The 12422-nt window shown below is 36.6% G+C and overlaps 2 protein-coding genes across 3 annotated transcripts; one reads left to right on the forward strand and one right to left on the reverse strand.

Annotated features, from left to right (window-relative positions):
- Positions 1–12: 12 nt before the first annotated feature.
- Positions 13–5126, reverse strand: atp6v1d (ATPase H+ transporting V1 subunit D). Its single transcript, XM_051874677.1, has 9 exons — positions 4885–5126; positions 4153–4270; positions 3970–4049; positions 3815–3882; positions 3680–3724; positions 3479–3582; positions 3295–3361; positions 2635–2713; positions 13–703 (listed from the first exon to the last, which is right to left on the reverse strand). Exons 1-9 carry the CDS (start codon positions 4923–4925, stop codon positions 559–561), a joined length of 747 nt encoding a protein of 248 aa, XP_051730637.1. The 5' UTR covers positions 4926–5126; the 3' UTR covers positions 13–558.
- Positions 5127–5164: 38 nt separating this feature from the next.
- Positions 5165–11286, forward strand: eif2s1b (eukaryotic translation initiation factor 2, subunit 1 alpha b). Of its 2 annotated transcripts, none has more exons than XM_051874676.1 (8): positions 5165–5184; positions 6709–6951; positions 8108–8187; positions 8259–8410; positions 8738–8844; positions 9579–9676; positions 9770–9913; positions 10082–11286. In XM_051874676.1, the coding sequence occupies exons 2-8, from the start codon at positions 6711–6713 to the stop codon at positions 10205–10207; spliced, it is 948 nt and encodes a 315-aa protein (XP_051730636.1). In that variant the 5' UTR covers positions 5165–5184; positions 6709–6710; the 3' UTR covers positions 10208–11286. The 2 variants fall into 2 exon arrangements, with proteins under 2 accessions (XP_051730636.1, XP_051730635.1); XM_051874675.1 differs by lacking the exon at positions 5165–5184 and adding an exon at positions 5619–5779.
- Positions 11287–12422: the final 1136 nt, after the last annotated feature.

Here is a 12422-nt window from a genome sequence, read left to right on the forward strand (position 1 = left end):
TAACAGCAAACGATCATTTACAACATTTATTGAAATTAAATTCACAGGAGTTTTGAGTACACACTTGCACGGAAGAGACTGGGGATGTAGAAGAATCTGGGCTGATGTTAGTTAAGGATTGTGTCAACACTGAAGTACTTCTGCTCAAACTCAAAAGAGATACGTCACAGAATATTCTCACTAGCTAACGGAGTAAATCACACTGATTTCAAACATGCATGCAATAAGACTGGAAGCAGAACGAGTGTCAGAAAATGTGCACGACTCCATGGAATGATCATTTGAATTCATTTATACACATTTTACTGTATTTTACAGGATTTCTTTTCTGTTCAGACATAAAAACCATTACATTAGTTAAACGGTTTCTGGATTCAGACCTTCTCATTTTACAGCGTTTTTGATATTCTATTCACCCTGAACAAAAACAGTGACACAGCACCAACATATACACAAAACAAGAGCTTTCTCTTTTCACGAGACATGTAAAGCTCAGCCTTACAGGCACAAAGAATAAATATGATGTGGTTTCTGGGTGGGTCGCTTGGTTTGAGGGTCTCATTCAAACAGCAGGTCCTCGTCGGCCTCTTCGTTCAGCATGTTCGTGGGCTCCGAGATCGGGCCCAAAGCAGCCAAGCGCTTGGCGATCTCCTTCTCCGTCCTCTCACGGAGCTGTTTCTTCTTCTCCTGGATCTTCTTAAGCCTGCAATAAAGGATTGGTGGATATTCTGAATATTCATAATTCTTTTGACTCAATATTTAAATTGGACTGCTAAAAGCATTCTATGTGAGATATATATATATCTGAATATACACAAATCTGAACATACACAAATTTGATTGAGATTTTCATTTACTTGTGCATTGCATGTATTGTGAATAAAACTTCCGCATATGCGTTCAGAACCTGATAAAGCCACTGCAATAATGTCACTGGAAATACTGTGAGCATAACTGTCATTTTTGCCTTTATGACATATTAAAAGAAAAGCTGACTGTTATGTCAGAACAGCTTTAAGCAAATATTCAGTCTCCTCTAGTAATGGGAGAAATTAAGCTTTTTGAAACTTTGAATCAATTGTGCCAATTGCTTCGCAAAATGATTCACAGTTTCAAAGCGCTCGAAACGCCACATGCTGATCAAAACGGTGTAAATGCAACAAAAACTCAGCCAAAATATGCATAAAAACACCTTTTACAAACCAACTGCAAATTGTTGTGTTTAGATACAATTAACAAATCATCAAATACCATTAATTATGAAGTGTATGTATGTGTTATTTTATTAATTTGTAGGCTTGTTTTATGGAGAGCTTAGTTAATCAGGCCAATAAAGAGAATATTAACTGCAACTCTTGTGCCATTAAAATTGTCTACAAATGTATCAAACTGATCCAAGATCAGGTAAAACCTTTGGTTCATGAGTTCACAGAGATCATCGCACCCTAGTGGCAAACCATTGAAATTTCAAACCGTTTCAAAACAGTTATGACATAACGAAGCCTTAAAGGGTTAGTTCACCCAAAAATGAAAATTCTGTCATTAATTACTCACCCTCATGTCGTTTCACACCCGTAAGACCTTCATTCATCTTCAGAACACAAATTAAGATATTTTTGTTGAAATCCGATGACTCAGTGAGGCCTCCATAGCCAGCAATGACATTTCCTCTCTCAAAATCCATTAATGTACTAAAAACATATTTAAATCAGTTCATGTGAGTACAGTGGTTCAATATTAATATTATAAAGCGACGAGAATATTTTTTGTGTGCCAAAAAAAACCATTTCCAATTTCAAAACACTGCTTCATGAAGCTTCGGAGCGTTATGAATCTTTTGTGTCGAATCAGCGGTTCGGAGCGCCAAAGTCACGTGATTTCAGCAGTTTGGCGGTTTGACACGCAATCCGAATCATGATTCGACACGCTGATTCATAACGCTCCGAAGCTTCCTGAAGCAGTGTTTTGAAATCGGCCATCACTATATAAGTAGTTATTTAGTTTTTTGGGCGCACAAAAAACATTCTCGTCGCTTTATAATATTAATATTGAACCACTGTACTCACTTGAACTGATTTAAGTATGTTTTTAGTACCTTTATGGATCTTGAGAGAGGAAATGTCATTGCTGGCTATGCAGGCCTCACTGAGCCATCGGATTTCAACAAAAATATCTTAATTTGTGTTCGGAAGATGAACGAAGGTCTTACGGGTGTGGAACGCCATGATTGTGAGTAATTAATGACATTATTTTCATTTTTGGGTGAACTAACCCTTTAACTTTGGCAGTTTTACACACACTCTGAATCAGTGGTGATTCGCAAATGTTTCAAAGATCACAAAGCAGACTCATAAGACATAACTAAACATATGCACGTTTGTATGATGTAAAACGTATGTAAACAGAGATCTTATTATGTAAGGGCATATGCATCACAGCACTGTGCATGTGTGCAAGGTATTTTTAAATCGGATTGAGAAGATTATATTCAAGTGTTTACATGCTTAGTTTTTTTCCTACTGATCAGATTTTTTCAGGTCTACACCACTTCTTTCCAATCTACGGGTTATTTGGGTGCATGTAAACATAGCTATTGTCGTCACATAACCTCGCTATATTCCACTGCAGTCCCACCTGTAGAACTCCTCTCGCTCCCGTTCATCCAGCTCCGTAATGATGTACGTGAGTGTGCGCTCGATCCTGGGAATAATCACTGAGAGGAAAAACACACAAGCATCACATGATTTAGTTGTTTTTTTGAAGAGGACCTATTATACTTTCTTTAGTGTTGCTGTTTGAGCATGAAAAAGCTCTGCAAAGCCCTAAAGCACAAAGTCCCTCCAGCGGGAGTTATCCTCTATATCAGTGTCACTGAAACGCCTCCATTGTAGTCTTGAGTTTTCTTCCGGGAACGAACACGTCACAATATTCCTCATTTAAACAAATTCACACCCAAGGCATATGCAAAATAAAGGGGCGGGGCCTGGTTGAGTCAGTTAGTAGTGTGTTGACTATTCACAACACACTGCTCCAGCTGACCAATCCGAGCACATTGTGCTTTTCAGAAGGAGGGGCTTCATAGAGACAGAAACTAAACAGAGCGTTACTGACAGACTGGGAAGAGAGGAGCTGCAACAATGACAAATATGAGAAAAATAAGGTGTTTTTTGAACATTCAAGCATGAAAACTTGTTCTAGTAGACCTAAAAACAAAATCAAGACTGTAAAAGGGCATAACAGATCTTCTTTAAAACAAGCCTGAATGTTTTGCCATCGTTCAGAGGATGATCTCACCATGTTCAATGGCATTCACACGGCGATTTGTGATCTTGATGGCCTCATCCAGCGTCACAAAAGAGGTCTGTATGTGAATAAATCACAAAAGACACCAATTAAAAATATTCTGCATCAAAAAAAACCTGAGATTTCTACATTTTCTTTTGTGGATATGGATAGAAATCGTTAGTAGTGGTTTGACCTGCAGCGAGGCCAGCTCTACGAGAAGCTCGACCGCTTTGGCGTAGTTTCTCTTCAGACGAGACAGCTGCTCTCCTCCTCTGGCCAGACCAGTGAGCTCATAACCTGCACAGAGGAGAAAATCAAACTGATGTGTTTGAACGATCTGACAGTTTTTCCAAGGGTATTTCCTATTAAAACATGAAGTGAGCAGGATTCTTACTGTCTCCTCCCTCCTGGTAATGCTCAAACACCGGAAGAGTGACTCCTGAGAACAAACACAGAAAGGTAAACGTAAAGGAGATATCTGACAATTCTTTATATTTAAATGGGATGGATGGATGGATGGATAACAAACCTGCAACATTGTCCCTTTTTGCTCTGACCTTCACCTGGGCCTTGTTCACATTCTGAATGACTGTAGTACTGACAGAATTCAAACACATTCAGTGAGATCTGCTGCCCAATTCGTCTTCTTATGAAAGCATTGCTTTAATGAAATGAATGAACTACCTGAAGTCACCAGCAGCAAATTTGGCCTCAGCTAATGAGAAGGCGGCTTCCCTCATCACCTCTCCCATCAGAGTCTTAGTCTGGAGAGTCACATGATTGTTTCAAAAACCTCAAATAATACACAAGTCAACAAATACTATAAATACAGATATCTAAAATTAAAGCTTAGGTTTGATGTTATACCTCAATTATTTTTCTAAGAATTTGTCGAAATCGCATGGACAGAGCGTCAGCTTTCTTCTTCAGCAAACTACGGCCAGTTTGAGCTCCTTTCAGTCGAGCTTTCATAATGGTCTGAGCCCTGATGCAATAAAAAAAATACATAAAACATAATATATAAAAACCACAGGAAATTTAAGGAAAATTTATGACAATTTGAGCAAACAGTTTTATCTTACTTTCTAAAAATGCATGTCTGATATGATTAATTGAATGTATCCTATATATTTACTATGTATTTTAAGTATCTCTAGGTTATGGTCAGTAGACTGTCAAGGGCTCACATGACTGTGAATAACATCACTTCCTCTTTTGAGTCCTCTTGAAATTACTTCACGATTTAGTTTCACATTATTTATATGAATCCACAAAAACATCTAAAATATTGTCATCCTTCATAAAGAGTTCAAACGAGACAAATGATATAACGTACACTGATAAATAACATACATTATATTTTATTATTGCTGCTTTAGAAATAAAATATACATTTTGAGTAATATACACGCTTTCTTTGACTCTTTATCTTTGATAAATTCATAAATCCTAGATGACGCAAGACTCCAGCGGATTCAATATTATCTTAGTTCGTGCTTTGAGATTTTAACTCCTTTCTAAAATCATAAACTCCTAAAGTTAGGAACCTTGACCCTTTATAGATGCACGATTAAAAATAATTAATCTGATTCGACTCACATTCTAGAGGGAAACACGTCGATCCGTTCTTTTCCCGACATCTTTCTTCTTTAATTTGAACACTATATCAAACTACTGAGACGCTTTGCTGTTGAAACCGTCAAATGGATAGCTCAAATATAGTGTTCGTTTATTTAATATCACGATTAAATGATTATAATATCATCGCTGTGACCCCAGCTACAAGACGCAGGATTTGATGATCAGCTGACTGGAGGTCATGTGATTCCTCCAGAAGGCGGCGATTGGTCGCGTCACTTCCGTGCGTGTCCGTAGCGGGATTCACGTTCCAAAATGACAGTAATGCAATTTGTTTTTGTCTCCCTAAAAATAATTTGTCCCTTTGTTTTATTTATATTTTTACTTGTACTTTAAGAGCTTTTGAGGGTGCCTCGTCTGATTTAATGTGTTCTCAGAAATGATTTTAGACTTTTTAAACAGTAAAACCCAGAACGACAGCAACAAACAATCAGTATTTTTACGTTATCGGTTTCTATGTAATTATATATAATATCCTCTTTAATAATATTTGATAGAGGCCTGTGCGCGGAAACGCGTTGGTAAAATAAACTATTTTTTCAGCCACACTCTGATTATTTTATCACAAGTGGTGCTGGTATTGTTTAAAAAAAAAAAAAAAACTTGCTTTTTCCTTCCATGTACCGTGTTGATTTTGTGAAGTTGCACCAGAATAACCACACAACACTAATATAAAGTAAGTGACTTTTATTTTGAAGTAAGACCGTATTGATGCAACATCCCTGTTGTTCACTGGTTACTGCTCGCTTCATTCTTTCTCGGATCGCAGGATCAATGGCCAACTAACGCTCGCAGAAACACTACAGTTTCTAGATATTTAAAGGGTTTAAAGTGAGCCGTTTGTGACACCTGTCAGGTGGGATTGAGTTACCTTTATATCCGTGATGGTTCGGCTCATGTTAAGCTCATGTTTCGGATGATATGAGTGTTTAATTGCTGCTGTCATACAGCATGTGCCGCATGCGCTCATTTGCTCAGCTATGCAGAAATGATGTATCTATAGACCGACAGTTGAATAGCTATATAGATAGATATGTAAACATTGTGTAAATTATGTCAGCAGTCCAACACTGAACATAAACTACTACACATACAGTTTACAATATATTATTTATAACATACAGAATACATTAGACCAGGGGTTTTCAAACTGGGGTCTGTGGAAAAGTTAAGAGAAACACTGTGTAAAAAATAATAATGATAGACATAAGATTAAAATGTGAATTAAATGTGATTTAAATAAATAATGAAACAATTAGAGATAAATAAATAAAAATGATATTAAAATAATATAAATGAGATTAAAATAAAGTATACAATTGATTAAAATAAATTGATTAAAATTAATAATTGAAAATTGGATTAAAATAAAATAATACATAGTACAGTACTATGGTGAGTAGGGAAAAAACGTATTGTAACTATAATGTAAAAACCAATGTAATTTAATTAAGAAACTAACTATTTTCCCAATCATATTTTACACATTTGTAATAATATATATATATATATATATTTTTATTTTTTTTTATTTTTTTTTTTACAGCATAAACTGGATCTTTATAGATGAAAATATATAGCTGCCTTTTCAGAGCAAGGATGATCACATTTGGGTTTCCGTGTCAACTAAAAGACTGAGAACCAATAGACTATATATCAATAATAGACAAATGTAAACAAATCAGACTTCAGATCTGTTAAAAATTAATGCAGTTTGTCCCATGCTCATTAAAGAAGCACTAGTATTTCGAAATGATCCCAGCTCATGTTGTTTTTCTTGTGTAGAGATGCCGGGCCTCAGCTGTAGGTTTTACCAGCACCGTTTCCCGGAGGTGGAGGATGTGGTGATGGTGAATGTGCGCTCCATTGCCGAGATGGGCGCGTATGTCAGTCTGCTGGAGTATAACAACATTGAGGGCATGATCCTGCTGAGCGAGCTGTCGCGCAGGCGCATCCGCTCCATCAACAAACTCATCCGCATTGGCCGCAATGAATGCGTGGTGGTCATCAGAGTGGACAAAGAGAAGGGTAAAATAAATAGCCTGTTAATTCAATAAGTACGGTTACGGCTGCCTTTCTGCTGTTTCATCAGCGCCATCTACTGTCAGAGAGTGAATGTGCATTTTTATTCAGCGCGTCTCCTTCACTCGTTTCATCGGTGTTGGGGTTGATTATATCAGAGCATGGGTGTAATCAAGACCAGTCTTACATAACCAAGAGGTGTGGTCAAGACCAGACCCTCGAAGACAAAAACCAGAACCATTCAAAACACATAAAAAGTTTTCAGCTTTTAGTTGAAAACGGTGTCGTGTAAATGGCCCCTGAATAAGTATTGGAGATAATGAGATAATTGAGATGATTAAGCGTCTTATAAACACACAGGTACAGCAGCCAGAATAAAGCTAACATTAAACAATCAAATCAAACAAAACATTTTTAATAAAACATCAACATCTAATCCTCTGTTAATTCTCATTAAGAACTTTTGTAGATGTATGACAGAAATAAAGACAAACTTGTTTGTAATCAATGAAGCTGGTAATGCTGTTTTACGGGATTCTTCTTTTATCTTAAGTTGATTTATCTAAGGCATTGGCTGGAAGTCAGTTGTAGATCCTGTGTTTCTGCTCATCTCTTTTGTCTGTTCTTGCTGTTTCTCTTCAGTGTTTCTGCTTGTTAACAGCAGGTGTTCATCACTAATTCTCAATCATTTCTCGATTAATCGCTTGTCTGTTCTTGCTGTTTCCCTTTCCTTCAGTGTTTCTGCTTGTTAACAGCAGGTGTTCATCACTAATGCTCAGTCATTCCTCGATTAATTGCTTGACTATCTCATTAACTCATACACTCATTCAGTGTTACTTTAACACCCTGTAGTGTGGACACATATAAACACTTTTAACACTGATGATTTTGCTGTGTGGCTCTTGGTTTTGTTCTGGGTCTTGACCACGCCTCTGTGACGAAGTGTTGTAAATTATAACTGGCTGATGGAAAAGTATTCTAAAATGCATTCTAAAAATCGAAATAATTCGTAATAAGAAATTATTTACTGTATTTTGACCACGATAACATTACCATACATGTTCAATATCGCGACACATCGTATTACTGTATTTTGGCACGTCTAATGTAGCATAAGTGTTTTAATTCATTTGGCCAATTTGTGATTGTTTTTCTTCAACAGGATACATAGATTTGTCCAAGAGAAGAGTGTCTCCGGAAGAAGCCATCAAGTGTGAAGATAAATTCACCAAATCTAAAACCGTGAGTATTTCTTTTTTAAAGGAAAGTAAAATTAAATTTTTTTGTGGTTTGAGAATGTTGTTGTGCTGCAGGTGTACAGTATTCTACGGCATGTCGCTGAAGTGTTGGAGTACACTAAGGACGAGCAGTTGGAGAGTTTGTTCCAGCGCACCGCATGGGTGTTTGACGAGAAATACAAGAAACCTGGATACGGCGCCTATGACGTCTTCAAACAAGCTGTGTCGTAAGTGCTCGAGCAAGAAAGGTGCGTTCATGCCGTCTCGTAATTACCGTAATTACGATTTGTAAAACACGTGTTACGAATTTTCGGAGCGCTCCGACTTGTACCATTTGACTGCTGTACCACCTGATTCATATTGGCATTGATAGTGTTGCCATAGAATCTCATAATTCCGAGTCCAAGGACGTGAACAGCTCCGAGTAGAACGTCACATGTTGTCATCTCATAATTACGGTAATTATAACATGGCGTGAATGCAGCATAAACACAGAGTAAGACTTTAAACTGAATATGAACAATGTTTAGCTTGCTTTCTTTTTTTATTTACAGTGATCCCGCCATCCTGGATGGTTTGGATCTGAATGAGGAAGAGAGGAACGTGCTCATCGACAACATCAACAGACGGCTCACTCCACAGGCCGTCAAAATAAGAGCTGGTATTTTATTACAAAAAATTATTGCACTATTCACAATACAGATAGCTCTAATGAAAATAATTTAAAGTATTTTAATTTACCTTTTTTTTTTTTAATATTTAATGTTGAAAATAAAATAATTCCTCATGTATTTTAGTATTTTATTTGTTCTTATTTCATATTTATTTATTTAAACTAATCCACAACCATAACAGGCACTTACTAAAACTTTTATTTATTTAAAGGTACACTATGTAACTTTTGGCCCTCTAATGGTTATAAAACAAAACTGCATGCATTTTGCAGAAGAACATTGGGTCTAATTCACTAATAATTGCGTGGATTATTTTGTATTTGTACGCACCAATGTGCAGCATCAACCTGGATGATGCGACGGCAGCCATATTGTGCCAGAACGCCTACCACACACCAGCTTACAGTGACAGTAAAGACATTTATAATGTTACAAAAGATTCTATTTCAAATAAATGCTGTTCTTTTGAACTCTCTATTCATCAAAGAATCCAAATCATCATATTAGAATGATTTCTGAAGGATCATGTGACACTGAAGACTGGAGTAATGATGCTGAATATTCACCTTTGATCACAGAAATAAATTACAAAGCAAAGCTTTTTCATTTATAGTGTTTTTTAATTGCAACAAGGTTAAAAGAAGAAAAAACTATTTTGGTCACCATCTTATATATGCATTCATGTATGTTTAGCATAAAGTTCATTTTAACCCATCTACAGACATTGAGGTGGCGTGTTATGGATATGAAGGCATTGATGCTGTTAAAGACGCTCTGAGGGCGGGACTAAACTGCTCCACAGAGGCCATGCCTATCAAGGTGTGTTCTTCCGTTAAATTCTGCTGTATGTTTCAGTACCAGTTCATGATCTGCAGATTCTGTAATTAGAAACGTGTGTCATTTTTTCTTTAGATAAATCTGATCGCACCACCACGGTATGTCATGACCACCACGACTCTGGAGCGCACAGAGGGTCTGTCGGTGCTCAACCAGGCCATGACTGCCATAAAGGAGCGGATTGAGGAGAAACGAGGAGTCTTCAATGTCCAGATGGAGGTGAGAAACTTTAAGAGCATCATAAATGTACTAAATAGCACAGAATATACTTGATCTTTAAGTAACAAACACAAGTTGACAAGATTTTACACCAAAATGTTTTTGAGCTTAGACCTGTCAGAATCATTTGTGATGTTCGATTCTTGAACGAATAATTTTTTTGGTCAGCCCAAAGTGGTCACAGACACAGATGAAACAGAACTGCAGCGACAGCTTGAGCGTTTGGAGCGAGAGAACGCAGAGGTGGACGGCGATGACGACGCAGAGGAAATGGAAGCCAAAACAGAGGACTAGATGAAAAAATGGACCAACAACTCCTTCAGTGCAGAAATGGTCTCAAATACTGTTTTTGCATGGTAGCAGCCAACCAGTGACATTGCAGCAAATTAACATTTACAGAAGTGAAAACATTATAAAGCAGTGAAAACCTGATTTTGTTTTTAACCGGTGGCCTTTAAAACCTTTTAACCCATCACAACTATTTCAGCTGATTCAACCATGCAGAGTGAAAACTTTTGATTTTGCTATTGTAATTTTTGGTGAATTAAAATGTTTCTCGCTCTACTTCAATCTCAGTAAAATTCTGGAAAGTTGTTGGAAGTTTTGTATTCTTTTCCATCTATTTTTTCAACTGTCACATGTTCAGCGTGTCACGCATTTGACGCTCTTCTCATGCCAATTTTCATTTTTTCACTGACAAAAACGAAATAAAAACCAGTTTTGAAAAACTAGGACGAAAATCTATTGACATTTTCGCCAACTAATAAAAACGAGACGAAAATGTTAGGGACAATTTGGGAAGAAATCCAGTCAGTCAACCGATCCTGCATGGTAGATGCGCACAATTAACGTCACTTGCTGGATGTCTCATAAGATGTAAATGGAGAAAGAGAAGGGCAGACATGGATGGCTGAAAAGCATTATGGCGTGAAAGAGAGCTCAATTGAGTTCGGTTTTCTGTGCGCACACGCAAAGCCGCCTCTCAGACAGCGTACGAGTACTGAATTGAGCTCTCTTTTGCGTCTTTCTGTGCTTGAATTGACAAATACACAAAAAATTATCAAAATGTCCATTTTGGTGAGTGTTCACGTAAACACGGGGTTGTCGTAAGTGAACCTAAACAGTTGGGAGGATATCGGATGTGTATCAGTGTATTGGATCCGTGCATTCAACCTTAAAGTGACGGATATCTAATAACCTGCTGCTGTCTGTCATTGTTAATCAAACAACAAAAGAAAAAGAGAAAATCACTCCGTGTTCTTGACTGAATAACTTTAATAAGGATCTTTTTTTAAAGAACTATCTCTGCTTGAAAGAATGAAGAATGTATGCAAGTTGTTATAAAGAATGAATCAATTAAAAAGAAGAACATGTTCTTGTTTCTTTGTGATATTTTTTATTTATTTAATGTAAATTTAATGTTATATGTCACAGCAGTTAAATCTGTGTCTGTATTGCATGTTCAAACCTTAATATTCATATTAACAGGTTGATGTTTTCTTCAGGAGTATACAATGAGTTTGGAAATTTCTGAGAAACGCTTAATTGATGCATTACAATTTAACTAAATGCATTAGATTTTAGTCTTCTTAATTGTTTTAATTTTAGTCGACTAAAACAATTCAAATGACTAAAATATGACTACAACTAAATGGCATTTTAGTGACTGACTAAAACTAAATCGAAATTTACTCTCACGCCTCATGTAAGCAAAGAGGACAGGACAGTATGCTGACAGACAAGACAAAAATGAGCAGGTTACTTTAATATGAAACAAGGTCTCAGCTTTCAAATTTTGTAAGTATTATTATGAAATTCAAACAATACCGGCGCTCTTAAATGTGTCGTGACAGATCGCTGTAGCGCCTAAGTTCAAGCAGCACAGCACGATTATCTCTTCCGCGCTTTACTACTAGTTACAGCACAAAATGAACATGAATGAACATCAGAGGGTATGTTGAAAAATCCAGAACTTACTGAAACATGTCTCATGGAATCGCTCAATCAGTGTTTTAGTCGAACCGTGGATAAAACAGATAGTAAACAATGTCATATTACATTTACCTCAGAAAAGTCATCCAGTGTCCAAAAATGGAATAGTTAACGAGAAAAATGTACCCGAGAAGCATTTTGCAAAAAAAGCACTATTACATAATTTATTTTTACTCTAATAAGTTATTATAACGTTGTTATTATTATAAAAACGCCCTTACATTCAGTTGTAAAACTTTAATAAATACCAGCTGACAGGTTTTCCAGTAGGCCTAGTTTACTTGTTGAGAAAAAAAAATTCCTTGAGAAAAATTAACGTGACTTAACCATGTATATATCCAATCGAATTGCAAGCTTATGAATCGCAAGTCGTGAAATTTGTCAGTACCACCCCCAAAAAATTCTCATTTAATCATTTTGAATCAATTTCTGAATTCAAAGTGAATGAACTAAAATATTTTGACACAAACAAGGTTTTGTTGGGGGGGGGGGAACTAAACAAATGTCTAAGTTTGAT

The sequence above is a fragment of the Ctenopharyngodon idella genome, chromosome 20 (genome assembly GCF_019924925.1).
Source record: "Ctenopharyngodon idella isolate HZGC_01 chromosome 20, HZGC01, whole genome shotgun sequence".
NCBI lineage: Eukaryota > Metazoa > Chordata > Actinopteri > Cypriniformes > Xenocyprididae > Ctenopharyngodon > Ctenopharyngodon idella.

What these genes read in the sequence shown, in the direction of transcription:
- atp6v1d (XM_051874677.1), bottom strand. Translation starts at nt 4,925, where the DNA reads ATGTCGGGAAAAGAACGGATCGACGTGTTTCCCTCTAGAAT. An exon ending in AAAAAGGGACAATGTTGCAG is followed by an intron (nt 3,725 to 3,814) that starts GTTTGTTATCCA and finishes GTTTGTTCTCAG; the next exon opens with GAGTCACTCTTCCGGTGTTT. An exon ending in GAGCGAGAGGAGTTCTACAG is followed by an intron (nt 704 to 2,634) that starts GTGGGACTGCAG and finishes CCTTTATTGCAG; the next exon opens with GCTTAAGAAGATCCAGGAGA.
- eif2s1b (XM_051874676.1), top strand. Translation starts at nt 6,711, where the DNA reads ATGCCGGGCCTCAGCTGTAGGTTTTACCAGCACCGTTTCCCGGAGGTG. An exon ending in GTCTTCAAACAAGCTGTGTC is followed by an intron (nt 8,411 to 8,737) that starts GTAAGTGCTCGA and finishes TTTTATTTACAG; the next exon opens with TGATCCCGCCATCCTGGATG. An exon ending in TCTTCAATGTCCAGATGGAG is followed by an intron (nt 9,914 to 10,081) that starts GTGAGAAACTTT and finishes TTTTTTGGTCAG; the next exon opens with CCCAAAGTGGTCACAGACAC.